Genomic DNA, 18,199 nt, shown 5'->3' with positions numbered 1-18,199 from the left:
GTTGTTTTAATTTTTTCAATATTTGCTGTTGTTTTGATTTTGTCAATCTTTGGCCGGTAATGGAACTGATTTGGCAATGTAATTTTTGGTTGTTGGTAGAACAAGTTTTTCATTGGAAGGAGTTCGAGTTAAAGGCTTATTAGGCTCGATTTGCGAGGCGACAACAGCGTAGGTATTGCTTTTGCTAATTCTTTGGATCCCAGATGGATTAATTTCCCGGCACTTGCGTCGCGCTTCACCCATGCTACAGTAATATATTATACTAAGTCACATCAACAGTTTGCGGTAACCGGCAGCGATGAAAGGCCATAATAATCCTTCCTGTAGGAGAGCGGGCTTTTCCGTCTACATCTAATTTAGTGAATTTATGGATTTCAGTCACTCCTTCATTGCCCATTTCGCGAACTATTTCATCTTCCGGCACATGCTTTAAACACGGGGCATAAATTAACCCTCTAACTGAGTTTAGTTTGCCATGTAATTTAGCGGAGATAGTACATAAATTAGCTAGTGATTTCGATTTTAGGACTTTTCCGGTTGCGCGCGGGTTCTCAGCGAGGACAAGTAAATCCCCATCGCGTAGAATTGATATAGAGTCTATATATGTTGTAATGCTATCTACTACTTTTTTAAAAGCAAAAGGCCTGTTTTGCGAAATTGTTATAGAAGAATCAGTTGGACACATTAAAACATATTTTTTGTCAATAGGAATGATGCTACTGGTTGGCAACATCGGAAGGTCGGAATTTTTAATTTTTTTTCTTTAAGGGGATGCGTCCGCTAATAGATGAAATCTATTTAAGCTTTTATCTGGCGGCCCCGGGGCCATTATGCTTTATATAATAAATTGTGAAATAACCACTTACTTGAAAAGATATGGGAACTGATGAGGATAATGACAATTGTTTTCAATACTTTATTTTTATTTTTCTTTTATGTTTTTTGTTTTTTTATTTTTTAATTTTTTATAATATTTACAGAAAACAAAAGCAAATATGGTATCTGCGATAATCAGTTTTTGTAAAAGCACAGAAAACACACGAGTAAAAAACACAAAAACACCGAAAACAATTAACAAATCGCAGACGAAAAACAAAAAAAAAACTTTAAAAAGTCACTGCTTAAAAACTTAAAACGTACTTCGTTATATTAAATATTTTGTAATAATAATAGAAGTGATCAGGCTAACACTTTAGGGTTTCTTTAGGCAACTATACGAACCGACTTAGAAATGTACTCGAATTCTTTTTTGAATTAATATTAAGCATACACGTAGCCAGAAAAGAAGCGAATAAGTGTCTTTATCTATAACGTTTGATGATTATTGATGAACCTAATTTTGAAATGATCATTCAGATGCAATTGGAAATAGTAAAGTTTTGCGAGAAGTAAATGTGGAAAATTTCGGCCAAGAACTACCAAAAACAGAGTTGCGTTCAGCTTGTGCTTTACTGTGCACGCGTGCTGTGTTCAAAATTGACCCATTTTTAATACCAACCTGCACACAGAAACTTCCAATTTTTCTACCAAATTTGAAGTCAATATCTTTCTTTTTGCCATCAGGAGAGTGCTATTACACCACAAACCACACAGACGCATAGACAGTCAGATGGGAGGATATGCCCTAACCAATTCAGAAATTCAGGCGGAAGCGTCTATTTGGCTGTTGCAAACATTATGATAAAATGAGTATACCCACATTCTTTACTGGTGGGTATAAAAAAATTTAATCCTTTTAGTGTTCAACTGTTTCTCTTGTTTCAGAATTCCTTCTTCAAAAGCGTTCAAAATCTTGTATTTGTATGAGATGCATTCATTCTCTCTTTGTGATCGATGGTGTACTTATTTATATTTTCAAGATTTAATATGTTGTATGATAGTAGAATCGAACGCACATTAAGGGCTGACGTGCTTTTAAAGCATTTGCACTTCTTAGACATAACATAAACGTTCATCTCGCTGGTTTGCGATAATTCGGTATATTAATCGTTATTGCTGCAGCAAAAAACTATTTAAAAAACCGTTAAGTGACAACAACTAAAAAAAAAGTTGTAAGAAAAAGTACGAAAAGGGTTTTAAATTTCTAAACAATCAAAGAAAGCCTTTTCACTTCGGATGAAATTAAAAGATCACTGACAGATGGACAATAAACAAGCTGCCTATTATTTTGCGGAAAGTATTGCAAAATTCATTTCCTTTGAAAAGAAATTCATTTACATATTATGGTTCATGCGCTTTTCTCCTAAACTTATGAGTTTATATATGGAGCGTAGCTAATCAAACGAGAATGACGCGGTGTGCAATAATTCTGAAACTTATAGCAATTTTGATTGTTTAACATGGTGCTATAGTTTGCCCTTTCTTATGGCTTTTTTTGCAGCTATTTTTTTGGACGAAATTTGTTCGCCCATGGTTTTCGAAACCAGGGATGATAAGTGGTGTTTATTTCTGCTCAACATTTTTTATCTTAGGCAATGTGCAAGGACGAGAGGTGTATTCTTTTCATAAAAACATTTGCAACGGCCAGAAGGAAGCAACAGAGACCCCACAAAGTATATGTATTTTTAATCAGCACCAAACTCTAAATCGATTTAAGCATGCCCGTTTGTCCGTCTATCCGTCTGTGTAATGCCTGTTGTAAACATTCTGGCCGTGAAAATGAAGCTATCGAGTTCAAATTTGGCAGAAACAGTGGTATTGAAAATGGGCAAAATCGGTCGAAGGACACACCCACACCATCACATAAATTGAGAATACCTCGGTTTTTTAAAAGGGATGAAAACTTGGTTTTTTGCTCATTACTCATAAATAAATGTACAACAATTTGAACGCATACTCTATGGACGATGCTGGAGCGTTCTTGTATAAAAATGGAAAAAATTTACCTTGCCTACCCATTGCTACAGTATATCTAAGAGATGATGTGCATAGCTTATTCAAAACTCTTTTTGGTCTTCAATATCTTCGACCTATAATTAAATTCTTGCCAGTGAGAAAATCCACAATTACCACCGTTACTCGAACTTAGTCAATACCAAATGAAAACCTTATTCACTCATCTTTACTAATGGAGCGAAGGCCGATGTTGTAGGCGTGTGGTTTCCAGATATTAACATAGAAGCCTACTTCGTAAATCACTTATATCGCACTATATTTTCGGCTGAATGTCTTGCGATCCTGGAAGTCATCCACTTAGCGAGTACTCAACTTCAAAAGAAATTCCTTATATATATATTTTTAATATATCTATTTTTGTTACCTACTTCTAGTTTGCATACATGAATGATGAAACGTTTTAGTTATGGCCGTCCCTCGTTTTGGCCTGACATGTTCTTTGTCTCTTAGGGGGAGTACTAGAGCAAGTTAGGCTATGAGAGCAAGGATTAGGTAAAGAGAAATTAGAGTAAAAAGAAATCAGAAGAAATTGAGAATAATTAACTTAAGCCGAAGTTTAGTCAGCTTTATCAGTGCCACAGTAAGTGGAAGAAAGGGTTGATCGCGGGGTGAGTGCAAAAATGGATCTCTTGGTCTGGTTGGTGCGGCTACAATGATGGTAGTGATAGATCTTAAGATTAAGACTAGTAAACTTATATTTGAGGTAGAGAAAAGGAAAAATTGTAAATGTCGAAGAAGAAAGGAAAACGGAACCAGCACCAGACCAGAAACGGCCAGAATTGGCAACAGGAGAGGTGTCGTGTTCCACCAGGACAACGCTAGGCCACACACATCTACAGTGACTCGCCAGAAACTTCGGGAGCTTGATTGGGAAGTTTTAATGCATCCGCCATACAGTCCGGACTTGGCACCAAGCGATTATCATCTTTTTCTTGCATTGCAAAATTTCTTTAATGATAAAAAATTGGAATCTAGGGAGGATTGTGAAAATCGACTACTAGAGTTTTTTGCAAATAGAGACCAGGACTTCTATGAGAGAGGCATTTTGAAGCTACCTTTAAAATGGCAACAAATCATACAACAAAACGGTGCATATTTGACCCAAATCGGACAATCCGAAGCATGTTAAATAAAGTGCTGAAGTTCATATAAAAATAATGGATTTCTTTATCCCCAAACTAATATGATACATACATAAGTAAGCATCTCTACAACGCATACATACATAAGTAAGCATTGATATATAGTAGCCGTACATCGTATAACGCGTACCAGACTGTAACAGGCACAGACAAAGCAACTTCGTAACAGAACTGCGATGGTGGTCGCGACTATAAAAGAGTGTGGCACAACATCCTCGGTCTTTCATTTTTGCTACAGCAGCCAAAGGGGTAAGAAATCTCGGACAAAATATTTTTTGGGTTTGGATTATTTGTCTGTCCGAAACTTACCACTTCTATTCGCCATTCCGCGCTTCGCAAATTGGTCTTCGTTACCACAGGATTCTTGACATTTTTTGAATTTACTCCACACTGTTCTGTTCTATCGTACGTGGTGGACGAGTAATATGCATAATTTAATAAAAACTAAAAAAATAAATAAGATAATGTGGCGGACGTATAACACTTAAAATTTAAAAAAAACAACATTAATTAAATAATTACTAAAATAAATCAATAATAATGTTATTTCCAAATTTAACCCCTACTAAGGGCTAAGGCCCAAACAAAGAACTCTGTGTTCACATTTTTCACACCATTCACGCCCTTTTCACACACCCCAGGGATTTTTCGGAGACAGTTCTTCAAAGCTTCTTTAGTTAACTCTGATTGGATAGGAAAACCGGTCCGCTAGACCAAGTGTGTAAATAAACTCTAGCGCAAGCATTATAAATGAGGTAGACTTCTTTAAAGAGGTTTTTAATTGCTTTTCAAACGTAATCCCAATCGAAGCAATTGAAAAATCATCAGAATACTGAAGGATTTAATTTTTCGGGTAAATTGGCTGTGTAGCTGTTACACGCAAAGAGAGTGGAATTTAAGAAGTTACGTTAGGGTATACCTCCATTCACCGCAACATTATCAGCTCTCGTGATTACAGTATATTTGAATAGTATCAAGTGAAATGAAAATAAAAAATATTGAAACCTTTTTTTTAAATTTCACTGAATTTCAAGAAAAAACTGTGCCTTCCCATTTGAAAGAAATATCTAAGTGCGATAATGAAATAAATGCGGAATTTATTGAGTTGCTATCTTGCTGCTGTTGTGGAATCAAATGTATCATATTGCTGCTATTCATCAAAGAATCAATAGAGCCGGTATCTGTAACCACTTACCAGCTGCCATTTGATGGAGTCGATTCCCGACGTTGGCGCGTGGCACGATACGGAAAGGAGACTACTTTTTGACTTAAGTCAATCAAATGTAATATAATTAAAAGTGAGCTTATCGAATGAGATTAACGTAAACTATAGTGTATCGGAAATAAAATTTGCAAAGTTTATTTATAGACACAAACTATTTATTTATATTTGTGTCATTTTAAATTGTAATGGTCCGACAAGAACGTGCACACCTCCAATTGGTCGTAATGACATTCCAATTTATAATTTCGTAAAAAGCAAATAATATTTGCATTTCTAAATCTAGCCTAAGCGACGCGCGAGGCACATACGTGCTCCGCAGCTAGAAAAATAAGAATAACATAATTATACAATAAGATAATATAGCTAGAGAAATAAAGCCTCTTCACAATATAGATTTTCGATGCAGCATTTTGAAAGAATGAAAACAAAACAAGCATTGGAGCGTGCTGCGACTTTTCCTGCACGAAGGCATAGCTTCTCATCAACGTGAATTTAAGCTTAATCGAACATATTTCTCAGTGTAGAATTTAATAAAGTTTTTAAAATATTTAATTACATGTTGGAATACTTGACTAATCTTGTGCAATTCTTGAGGATTTGGTGAGTCACCCGACTCGACTTAAAGCTATCCAACAAATGTCCAGAAAAGCACAGTAAGAGAAACCAGCTGATAATGCAAATTTCTCACACTAACAGAAATTAACGCAAATTTCTCACACTTTAACAGAATCGAATACAAATTAATCAATACGCATTTTTTTTTAATATGAACAGTCTGTCGGGTATCCTATTCGTGTAACGCCGTGGCAGTGACAAAGACGAAAGAGAAAGAGGTAAAGAGGTAGTTTCCGCAATATAATAATTGTTTGCCTGAAGCGATAAATGCTAAGCCTTTTCCTCCTGAGCATTCAATATAGATAGTAAACTCTACTGCACTAAGAATTGAACCCACGACCGTGGAATTGATAGTCGCGATTCTTACCTAGTCGGTTGTTCGTGCGTTCAATATTATTATTATTCAATGTGCTTAAATTTTTGTGAAGAAAATGCTCTGGTTACGCACACTGACATTGCAACAAATATTCACCTCCTTGTTTGTCATTATTTTGATCACAAAGTTGTAATAAAAGCGGACATTTCCTTATTCGGAATCCTTCGACTTCGAGAAGGAGCACCATTAACGAATTAAGGAATATAATTACACCATCCGACGGAAAAATTAAAAGTTTATGGGTACCAAGTCACATCGGTTTATTGGGAAATGAGTAGGCTGATCGAGCGGCAAAGGATGCTGCTTCTGCTCCTTTAATTATGGATGATGTCATGGAAAAGTTGGATCTTCAAAGATACATTGGAAGAAAAGTTAAAGAGAAAATTGCAGAAGGAAATTTACAATACCATCATCAACACTACTCTTCCATTAACCCTCAATTAACTCCACCTTTATATCCAACAAATGTTGAGAAAACCAAGACCCGAACATTTTCGAGAATTCGCCTTGGTCATACAATTGCAACTCACCAATGGATCTTGAAGAAGTCTTCCTCCCCAATCTGCAGTTGTGGACAAACTCTCACTATAAAGCACATTCTCTCAACTTTTCCGTGGCTAAAAGTATTGCATTTGGAACGATTAATCCTTTGAACATTCTACAATCAGCTTCAGAATCGAATATCAATTCAATATATTACTTTTTTAATACTACTAAGCTCATTATCTAATGCCCATTTATTTAAATTAGAGCTGATAGCCTGTGTTGCTGGTGCTCAATGCCTTTTTTTAGTCTAAGAATTTATTTCAAAATAATTTCTGCAATAATTCGTTGGAAGGACGTCGATGAAAAAAGATGAAGAATAGAAATACAAAAAAAAATATTTAACAAAAAACGTCGAGAATTTCTAATTTCCTTAGTTAAATTGCCATTCGCTTTACAATAAGCCCTTTTTACACCCAACAAGATTTGTAGTGCAATTTATTCAACCTAGTCTCAATCTTTGAGCACATTTTGGTGAAATTTGGTGCACCGACGTGCTTTGGCCCAGGCACGAATGGTTTTATTAGTTTACTAGTTTTACTAGTTTTTAATTTTCACACTCTTACTTGCTTGAGAAATCATGATGAATACATTGTAGTCGGATCGGAAGTCGCGATCCACGATTTGATGTTTATTTTTTCTTTTCGTAAAAAACATTCTCGTTGAATTCATTAATAACATATTCTATACATATTTATTTTTGTTTACCAAATATTGAAAATATCGGTAAATTTTGAAGCATAGCTATTAAAAATACCAAGTATCATAGGACGCCGGCCAAGCGATCGCATCTACATACTTAGGTAAAGAAGCTAGAAATTGCTTAAAGTCTTCCGTTTGAAAGTCATCGTCATGGATCCAGTGGGCTGCAATACCAATCTCGAAAGCAGATCTACTCCAATTGCCTAAGTTATTCTAAGAATTTGGCTTAGCTAAATCACGAGATCATAATTTAAAAACAAACGTCTACATACCTCGACATCCAAATAAAATTCTAAAGGACTTGTGACTATACCATATGAAAAGTATATAAAATAAGGAGATGGCCAATTCATGCGCAAAGGCGTTTCATGAAAAGACCAATTACTTATATTACCACCATTGATAGGTCGAAGGAAAATTCCCATATGGTCAGGACCTGTTAGTGTCATATTAAACCGCACTTTCGTTTTACTTAATTGATTTTTCGTTGACATTTTAAGAACTGGCATTTGATTAAAATGGGGATCAGGTCCTGGCAACCAGATACCGGAATTTCTAAAAACATATAAAAGAAAATATCTAAAATCTATTCATACCATTTACATAGCATTACAATTACTACCTTGCTTTGTGCCAACGATGGTTGTAGAGAGGTAAACCACACAACATTTCGGTATCACAATCAGTTTTTACGGATTGAGCCAACTCTGTATAACCAAATTTTTCTGAATTTTCAAAATGTTTTTAATGATTATTACTTGCACATGTTTACGTCTACTTAGTACAAACGTATAATTGAACGAGCTCGTCTGTCCTGTGGTAGCATGAAATAGCCTGTCTCGGTTCTGCGGATATCATTTTGCTCATTACGAAACGTTCTACGAACATTCAGTATCGCTGCTCTATGAACATTTGTTTCCGGTGTATACGGAAAAGCGAAGGGAGTAACAGCAAAAATTATGCACAACAGATTGATAAAGAAAAATACGCCGGCAATAGCTGTGGGATTTTTAAACAAATTGAAAACAGGTATCTGGGAAAGAAAAGAAAATGAAAAAGAAGAAAAACTTGTGCAATTTACATAAGCACAAACCGTAAATCCTGCAATTAGAATGCTTGTAACAATCGTGAAAGCAGCTATTATTAAGTCAGGATTAACGCCATCACCAAATCGCCCTGTCATCGGAATGAAAGTAGAAAAGAAGCCATGGGATAGATAGGCGAAGAAGAGAAATGGTGGAATTCCTACAAGGGTATGAGGTATCATCCAGACCACAGCTAAAAAAAAGGTAAGATCAAATTATCGCAAAATAAATCAAATAAGTAAAAAAGGAGGAAAAAATATTTCGAACATGTTTTGTAAAATCCTGTGCACAAGTTAATAATTAAACTTATAGTGTAAAATAAAACCGATAGCATTGGCACGAATGCTGATCTTATATGGCAAATTGTTAAAGTCAATGTAATTAAAACCAACAAGATGCAATGACAGTTTAGAAGCATTTTAACTCTGCATGCAATAGGCAAACGTACCTAAAAAAAGCATTAAAAAATTGTAAATATTTTCATTATTTACATAAATAGTGGACACTTACATCGCGAGTAAAACGAAAATACATGGCCGGTATTATAAACATTCCAAAAAGTGATGGGCAAAAGTACAATCCCAAAATTAACCAAGAAAACGTAAACCAAGACATAGACACATTTATCCCATCCAGTACAAGAGCCATGAGCAAACATAACACTGAAGCCACTATTACTGCCAATAATTGAGCGCCAGAAGTCAATGTGATATGTTTAATGAGTTCGCTTACAGTCAAATCAACTTGACTGGCTATCACTTTAGTCGAACAAATACAGGCGGCCACAGCTGCTAACGACACCGCAATATTTAATAAAATGCCCATTGACTCGTCATAGAACACCAAAAACAATCCCATTATATCGTAGAAGACAACATGACCTGCAGCAAATTTCTGAATGAAAAAGAAACAAAGTAAAGCAAATTATAATTTTTGCTTGCAAAAACTATATTAATGGCCGTATTCTAAGCAACATCAAGGAGACATCACAAGGCATAACGCAATTTTTGCAGCTAAATAATCCCGATTAGTAATAAAACTAGAATAATACAATCGAAGCTGTGTTAAAATTCACACAAAAGCAACACAACAATAACAAAAATATACAGTGTTTTCTTTTATGACTAGTAACCGATCAGAACGCCTGAATGTAGCTTTAAGCCTTACTGTTTGCAGTTGCCAAAAATTTTTCTTTTAGTGGTTTTGCGTAGGGCATCAACCATGATTGTGCTCGTAGGCGCTGAGCCACAAAAAGCGGAAGTTCGAGTTAGGTCGTCCAGCGGCCAAAACAAAGTTAGCTCTTTTTCGCATACACGAAGTTCAAATCCATGGCGAAAATATCAAAGTGCGAGCTTTACGTTTGAAGCATAATAATTTTACCTGGGCTTTGGAGGGCATCTCACGCAATATACGCACTGATAAGGTTGTGTATAAAGCTTCCAACAATGAACTTGTGCGAACGACACACTTGGGTAAAGAAGCTGTTTTGATGTGTGTCAGGCTTTTCCGGCTAAGATGTGCATCCCACCATGTGCTGCTATTAGGGCGTAAACGTAACTCCAAACAAACAATAAAAAGAAAATGAATATAATGACGTGGAGAGAATGCTCTTATCTTATAGACATTGCTTTCCTGATTGATAATACTGTTCACGGAAACGCAAGTCAAGTCTGGTTTTGTTAATACAGATAACGACGTACACGTATCTCTTTACGCCTTAACCATCAATAAAAACAGAAAAGATCATAAAAATCCCAAGGCACACATGATTAATAAAAACGTACTTCGAGGCGACAACAGAAAATTTTCCAGGAAACAAAGCTTGTTCCTTAATTTGTCACTTGCTGTCGAAATTTGGGTAGTAATGTATCACTGAAAGTGCACTTTCAAGCATTCTCGCAGAGATTACTTTCTGGAGAACTGTGGCGCGCTAAGCGACGAACAAGTTTGTTCAAAAAGAGAAGTGGCTTTTTATTTACTCATCAATGTCCATTTTGTTCCCTTCAAAGTAATCCTCCTTCGTTATAATCCACTTGTGCCAACGCTTATTCCAGTCCCCGAAGTACTGCTGCTCGCGCTTTTTGGTATAATCTTGATCGTGACAAAAGTCCGTTCTTTCATGGGTCCTTTGGGTTTTGGGGAAGGAAAAATTCTCAGGCGGTTAAGTATGATGAATCCGGTGAATAAGCCATGCCTTGATTCATTTTTCCCAAAGCAAAAAATCGCTAAGCACGACAATACACATGTAACCTTATGTCTCTTAAACCCACTTCTTTCTTTGAACATAATTCGTAGAGTAAAGATATCAGCGGAAATGGACTTCTGAAATATTGGCGCACTATTTCTGGACAATAAAATCAGATGCATGCGAAGTGGACTCTGAGAGACACGTTAAAGAACGTACAAACGATAGCGTGCATCATAATATGGCTTTTGTTAAAGGAATTGCATTTCTGTAAAGACGTCTTTTGGTTACATTACTTTTAAGATAATCAGCCATGCATGACTGAGAATAAATGTTTAGAGCTACAATACAGCTTTAAGGGCCATTATATGTGGACGTATTTAGGTGTTCAGTCGAATACGAAAAATCTGCTATGGCCTTTGCAGGTCAGTGTAGTCTATTTCCTTCTAAGCCAATTCTAGAAGAATTTCACTTCTATAATGCGGAACGCAATGCCTAAAGATCAGTTCTTAGTTATCCAGAAGTCCATCATGTTCACTTGCACTCCTGCAAAATGTTGAAATAGTGAGATTTCGCGATAATGGTTTTTGAATTAAAGTTGAAGAGGTTTATTTTCATCTGTTGCGTAAAAAAATCGAACTGTGGCATTTGGGGCTCCAAGAACCCAGGAAAAATAGTTTAGAAATCCCTTCAGCGATCATTTGGTGCAGTTCCTGAGAACACCCGCAGCGCTGCTTGCCACACGATGGCTCTGTTGCGTAACCTCTAGTTGAAAGACGCTATGTATGTGTAAGGACGTGTAATATATTTTGATCCTATCCTACTATTCCTTTGTACAGTTATATTATATAATAACCAAAGTAACATTTGCATTATATAGTGCTTACCTCGGTGTCTTCTAATTCAGTTGAATTTGCAATGGCACGCACTAAAGCCAAAACATTATCACCAGTATTTTGTAAAGTGTTTCGAGTAATAATTTTTGGACGATCGTATCGAGTGTGGTAGACATAACCGTTATACTGGTGGGCCATATCAAGACCAGGTATTTTTCCATAATCACGAAATATTCGAAAGTCCGTGTCCGAAGGTATAAAATGTCGTTCGAACATTTCTTCGGCTACTGTGGAGGCGAATGGATGCGGTACCGAGGCTTTGTATAACTGCAAAAATATTTGTATTATCTTAAAAATCTCTTCTCAATAAGATAGGTTTAAAATCAGCCTGAGCCAGGTTTTCCATAATCACTACTTATTCTAATTTAGAGTTCGAAAGCACGGACTCTCTTAACCAAGTCAAGTTGCCAGCGTTCTCATAGTCGCAAAATCAAGTAGATAAGAGTCTCGGATAGAGAATCGGCATTCAAGAATTCAAATCTCAATGCGGTTTGAGTATACCTAATCGAGCACGCCCACTCAATTTTATAATGTATAAAAAGAAAAATATATAAAAAATCGGCAGCGTCTACTCTATTTTATAGAGTATAAAAATTTAGTTCTTTCCCTTTTTTTAGTCTTTTTTAGGAGGTGATGCGTATACAAGATTCGATCATGACCAGCTATAATTTTCTTATTTGTTTTATTCGCTAGTTGCTGTCATGAGAGCCTCTTCATATGGTGCAGTTGAGCCTCAAGAGATGACATATATGATTCAAATGTCTTATGATTAATTTACTAACGACCACTTTTCATCATAAAATCTTAAAAATTAACCCTTTTTGATATATAAATGGTCATTTTTCATTAGAGCCCTTATATGGGTTCGGATCCAAAAAATAGATCTACCTGATTTGTTTGGTAAGATTAATTTTTACAGCGAATTGTTATTATGAACGAATTTTCTTTGACGAGTGTTGAAAGTTAAGCATTTTTGCCATATAAAGATTCAGTTTCCCTAGGAATAGTCATATAATAAAAGGTTCAAAAAATTGCTGCATTGAAGGAGATAGATTTCTGAGTTGTTGACGTTCGAATAACGTAAAGATGTAAGTGAGTGTGGTTAACAAATTATCTTGCCTTCATTAACCAGGGATGATTAGGTCCTGATTGGAAAAGAATTTCACGGCCTCCACTACCAGCTGAGTCCAAATTAATTAAAGCTCTGAAAATAGGCATCAATGAAATTAAATGCCTTTAACTTTTTTTATTTTTTGGTTTGGATTACCTTGCATGTCTGGCCCATTTGTGTCGAGTAACGAATGCGTGTGATCCCTGTAAAGGGTTCTCCTCGGCTCCATTAAAAAGAAAAATAACCGGATTATTAAGATGATGCGGCGATTGTGACAAAACACGAAGTACTTCAAGCATGACGGAGACCATAACCCCGTCATCTCCAGCTCCAGGACCCCTGGGTACAGAATCAAAATGGCTATTTACTAGCAAGTAAGAGGTACTATTTGTGTTTTTGGGTCCAATTTTGATTATGAAATTCTGTACACCTTGATATGAATTAATCATTTTCCAATGGATATAACTGCCAGAGGCCACCTGTAGGTCATATTCAATTTTATAAAAAGATTTGGCTTCATCTTTCAATTTTCTAAACTGCTCTTTTAGGTAAGCGATAGTCATAACTTCGTTTTCAACACTTCCAACTACGCGGGGACCGATTTCGGTAATCTTATGTAAATGAACTTCAGCACGTTCAGCTATGAAACGATCTTTGTGAAGAATTTCATCCTGATAGCTTAGGGAATTTGGCAATTGATGAAAAGCTGGTATCGCAATACCATAATATAGCAAGATCCAAAAACTTAAAAATACCGGAGCCCAATAGGATTTAATTTTATCACGAGAGATAAAGTAAGTTTTTATACCAGTGGTCTAACAAAATAAAATATTAGTTTTAGTTTTAACATAATATTTATTTATACATGTTATATAAATTCTGATATGCTCTGCTAAGCTTGAGCGAATTTGACCTAAAAGATTTTTTTGCGCACTCGGTTTTCACATTTTTATTTTCCCCTTTTAGGGAACATGCAACAAAAAAACTGCAAGCTTGAGAAGTATGGTTTCTCTTTTAATTGCATTTCTCTCTTAGTCAAGTTCTATAAGCTACTAAACTCGTAAACTCGCGGCAATAATAAAAATAATATGTGTCTGAAAGTAAACCTCCCCGTATTAAAGATTAAATTCGTTTCGAATATAAACCTGCTTTCTTATGTAATATCCAAATACTTTTGTCTCATCATCAATATCTTCAATAATTTGTGAATGCCGCAATAGCGGATCAATTGCTTTCCGATCACTGTTTATTGCATTAGCACGATGTCTCAACATTTTTTTTGACTCCATGCCATATAAATATACGATTCCCTTCTAGATTAATAGACAAATACTCCAAGCGATTCTATTGATAGCTACTAGAACACTAAAAACGTATCAATATACGATTAGGCATTTTAAGCTAAAAACTTATTATATCTTATCAGTGCTAATAATAGTAATAACGATAATAATAATTATATTCTTTGGTAACTATTAGAAACAGTTGCAGGTATACGCGCTTACGGCGCAGAGACACTGAATCTTTTCTTCCGGCGAAAAGCACTAAATAAGCGGTTGGTTTATAAAGATTTTCATCACCGAACAATAGTTTTGTTTGTTGTGGTCTTTTATACTCTTGATCAATTTACAGACATAAAATTGTCAAATCTGAAATATATGTTTTTAGGAAATCGCAGACAGCTTTTAAAAGTAAAAACAAGTGACAAAATTATATTCAGTCATGACCGAATCTATTATACCTATCATCCTTATCCTAAGAAGGACTTAAAAGAAGGAAAAGAACTAATTTTTTGTACACTATGAAATTGGGTGGTCGCGGCTGATTTTTTCTATTTTCAGAATAAAAATTCAAATTTATATGATGTGTGTGTGTCGCATTTTATGAGAAATAAACAAAAAACACGGAAAACAAATTTATAAATTCTTTTGCAAATTTGTAAGCGATATCTTCATTTTTGCGATTGGGAGAATGTTGACCACAGGTGCTAGATAGTTAGCCAAACGGATGGATGAAAAAACGAACAACACGACATGCTTCAGTGCATTTCGAATTTAAAAATGGTAAAGAATTTATATACTTTATAGCGTTTTTGAAGCTTGTTTGTGTGCTTTATAGAGGCATTGAGAAAAAGCATGTAATAACGGTTACGGAAGTTCGCATAGGCTATAAAAATTCTAATGTGATTTACCTTCACCGCTTAGTCTGTGTGTCAAAATTAAAAATGGATGTGACATGCCTACTTAAGGCAAATCTCCCCTGAACTTACAGACGTCTCTAAATGTTCTATATGCCAAACAGTGAAGACGATCAAGCCTACTGAAGTTCCTATTCCTAAAGAACGTTTTTAACGCGCTTTACAAACAACTACGTGGTACGTAACAACGTACTAACTATTATTAGCTGTTTTAAAAATGTACATTTTAAATAAATATATATAAATATGTTTTATTTTCTTACATATTTTACAATATATAAATATAAAAAAAATCACATATATATTGTTACGGAAACCCTAAGTCCAGCTCATTCCTTACAATTAATTTTCCCAAATAATAAATTTCCTAGACAGGGAAAAACCAAGTGCACATTCGCAGGTGCGTCATGGAGCTGCTAGCCGAGAAAAACGATCACCGGAAAAGCAGATTGACGGATTAAAAAAAAACCATGAAATTAGGTAACAGTAATATGCTTGTAAAAATGTATATAAATAGAATATTTACGGAAGGCAGAACATTTTAGTCGCGAGCACTGCCAAAATAAATTGTGAATAACCCCACTGCTAAGGAATATAATCGTAAGTAAAAGAATTTTAAGGTGTTTATTCTCTTAAAAAGAATATCCACGATTTAGTGGTACGGGTTCTATAATAGAAAAGCGAATTTCGTAACAGAATATTATAGTCGAGCAACGCCGACAATTACATATCCTACACTACCTCGCCTAGTACAATACACACTCGTTTTAATAATAATACACCAAAAAGTACACATTATTTTCTTACACAGTCATAATTTCAATAAAAGCCCGCAACTCGGAAAATGCTTAATTGTTAGTGTCCAAAAATCAGACCTATATGATCCATATTCCCTACAGTTAGTTTTTTTACTCAATCGCTACTGTGAGTTAATTTTCATTATTAAAAATTAATCCTTTCTCCGGAGAACTTGCTAGTCATGGGACTCTTATATGGAGTGGAGCCAAGAAACAGACCAACATGGTTAAAATTAGGTCCACTTAATTTTTTGTTTAATTACTATCATGAACTAATTTTCATCACAAAATATTTACAATAGGACTTTTTTGGCCTATAAGGGTTTACGTTTCATGAGAATCCTTACATGCGATGGTATCCAAAAAATAGACTTATGTAGTGCAAATTCGGTAAGGTAGACTTCTTTGCCAATTTGCTTTTATGAGCCAATTTACACTATGAAATAATGAAAATTTCACCTTTTTACCATATAAACCTACAATTTCCATAGGAACGGTTATATGAGAGGGGGTTGAAAAAATTGCCCAAACGGTTCAAAGTTTTCATTTCAATTTAGAATGCTGAAAAACTACTGCTCAGTCACTTTCGCTAAGAAATTTTGCAAATTGAATTTTTTTTTTTCGTATAACGATTTTCCAGAATAGGTCGTTATTTGGGGAGTCGAAAGGTAGATTTTCAATAGCGGTCCTTGGGCCAATGCACGTCTCTATGCATAATTGTATCAAGATATCGCAAAAATTGCGGCTCGCAGCTTGAGCACAAAAATACACGGATGGACAGAGATGATTCTGAATTGATCGGGACAATGAGGAATAGGTCGATCTTAAGTCCTTCTGAATGTTACATACGTCCACAGTAACTTAATGTACCTTGTGCCACAAGTGGCATAGGGTATAACTAACGAATTCTTTGTTATCTGATGTTTTATACGCAATTATATCGTTATCTATCCATTTTATACCATAATTAATTTTCTATAGTTTCTGATCTAGTTAACAAATTTGTGTCGGTGATAATAATCTGTTGCTATTGTAATATGACGACCATATATTAATATTATTATGGCTGACCATTGTTTGCAAATGTCACTTAAGGAAAGGTAATGCTTTTTCGCTACTTGGAATGCAGCTGACTTCGCATTGTCTTGATGGATTAATGAATGCGGTAGAGTCTTTTTTGGTCGTGGCTGCAAAGAGTGCTTGGTCGATAACGGCATACCACTTATGGATTGAGCATAGTTAAGATCTCTATTTTGAAAATTTCTGCAATCTCAATATTCGTATATAGAATAAACGTAGTAGCCTAACAAATTTGATGGGATTGTTACCTGATCCATATGCATTTTCTCCTAACGCTTGGCGTTGAGAATGAAACTAAGCCTTATTTAGATAAAAAAGTAGAGCACACACACACAATTTTATTATTATATACACGGAAGCTAACTAACGGTACTAATGGTTGCTTTGGATTTTAATTATACCGATCCATGATCCAACAAACATATAAGCTTATAATAGACAAAAGGTACGTCTCACAGTAAATGATTAAAGCAAGGCTTGCAACGGATGTAAAGCCTCTAATACGTTCAGTTCTCAGGACAGTTGCATTGTAACTGATAAACTGAATTAGATAAGATTAAATTAAAACTAAATTTAGAATTGCTCAGGAGTATATACCATTACTATATATATATATATATATACATTACCTTATTATGGATATACCATTATTATCGTAACGTAAGCCAACGTAACACAAATGTAAATGGCTGTTAAGGTCCTGAGAAGAAGTGCCACAACAATTGTAATTATAAAGAGACCCATAGCCATCACCCTCCCAATGTCGATTACAATTGTAAATTTCGTTCCGAAATGCTACTATATATACATATATATTATCGAATATAAAAACATTTAGATATAACAACACGGTGAGAAAATCTTTACCTTTGATAGGCCAAGACCCACAAATGAAAAAGTTGCTAAAGTTGCTACAGCTGCACTTAAACATATTGCAAAGCCTAGACCACTGCTCCTAATCACGACGGCCAGTGGAGATAGTGTTAAGCATTCTACCTTGAAAAACGCACGAAATACAATGCGATACCAGCGGTATGAAATTTTATACTTACTAAGAGAAGAATGAATATCCATTCAACAAACGGTGGTATAGCTAATAATAAATAGTGCGATATGGAATAAATGATCCAAATCAAAATTGAAATTGAAATACAGCACACGTTGACAATAGGATTGGTGGCGAATTCCCAAGGTTCCCTTCGAGAAACAGTTTACTTTCTAGCAGTTATTGCATTTTGTTACGCTTACCAATTGAGTATATAAAGCCATTGAAGTAATGTTATCAGCCCAAAGGCAGCAGCCAACAAATGTGACTTCAGAAATAGTAAAAATTTTTTACGAAATGTTCCT

General features: G+C 35.2%; 1 protein-coding gene across 3 annotated transcripts; it reads right to left on the bottom strand.

Moving 5' to 3' along the window:
• Nucleotides 1-7,507: 7,507 nt before the first annotated feature.
• On the bottom strand, nucleotides 7,508-14,135 carry LOC119640959 (endoplasmic reticulum metallopeptidase 1). Of its 3 annotated transcripts, none has more exons than XM_038039351.1 (11): nucleotides 13,921-14,135; nucleotides 12,932-13,590; nucleotides 12,784-12,868; nucleotides 11,656-11,931; nucleotides 9,094-9,477; nucleotides 8,851-9,031; nucleotides 8,592-8,776; nucleotides 8,288-8,531; nucleotides 8,121-8,223; nucleotides 7,771-8,053; nucleotides 7,508-7,711 (listed from the first exon to the last, which is right to left on the bottom strand). In XM_038039351.1, exons 1-11 carry the CDS (start codon nucleotides 14,062-14,064, stop codon nucleotides 7,544-7,546), a joined length of 2,712 nt encoding a protein of 903 aa, XP_037895279.1. In that variant the 5' UTR covers nucleotides 14,065-14,135; the 3' UTR covers nucleotides 7,508-7,543. The 3 variants fall into 3 exon arrangements, with proteins under 3 accessions (XP_037895279.1, XP_037895281.1, XP_037895282.1); XM_038039353.1 differs by having other exon boundaries at nucleotides 13,948-14,135; XM_038039354.1 differs by lacking the exons at nucleotides 7,508-7,711; nucleotides 7,771-8,053 and having other exon boundaries at nucleotides 8,142-8,205; nucleotides 8,257-8,531.
• Nucleotides 14,136-18,199: the final 4,064 nt, after the last annotated feature.

This window comes from Glossina fuscipes, unplaced genomic scaffold, assembly GCF_014805625.2.
Source record: "Glossina fuscipes isolate IAEA_lab_2018 unplaced genomic scaffold, Yale_Gfus_2 133, whole genome shotgun sequence".
NCBI classification, from domain to species: Eukaryota; Metazoa; Arthropoda; class Insecta; order Diptera; family Glossinidae; genus Glossina; species Glossina fuscipes.
This window is presented reverse-complemented; position numbering and strand designations above follow the sequence as displayed.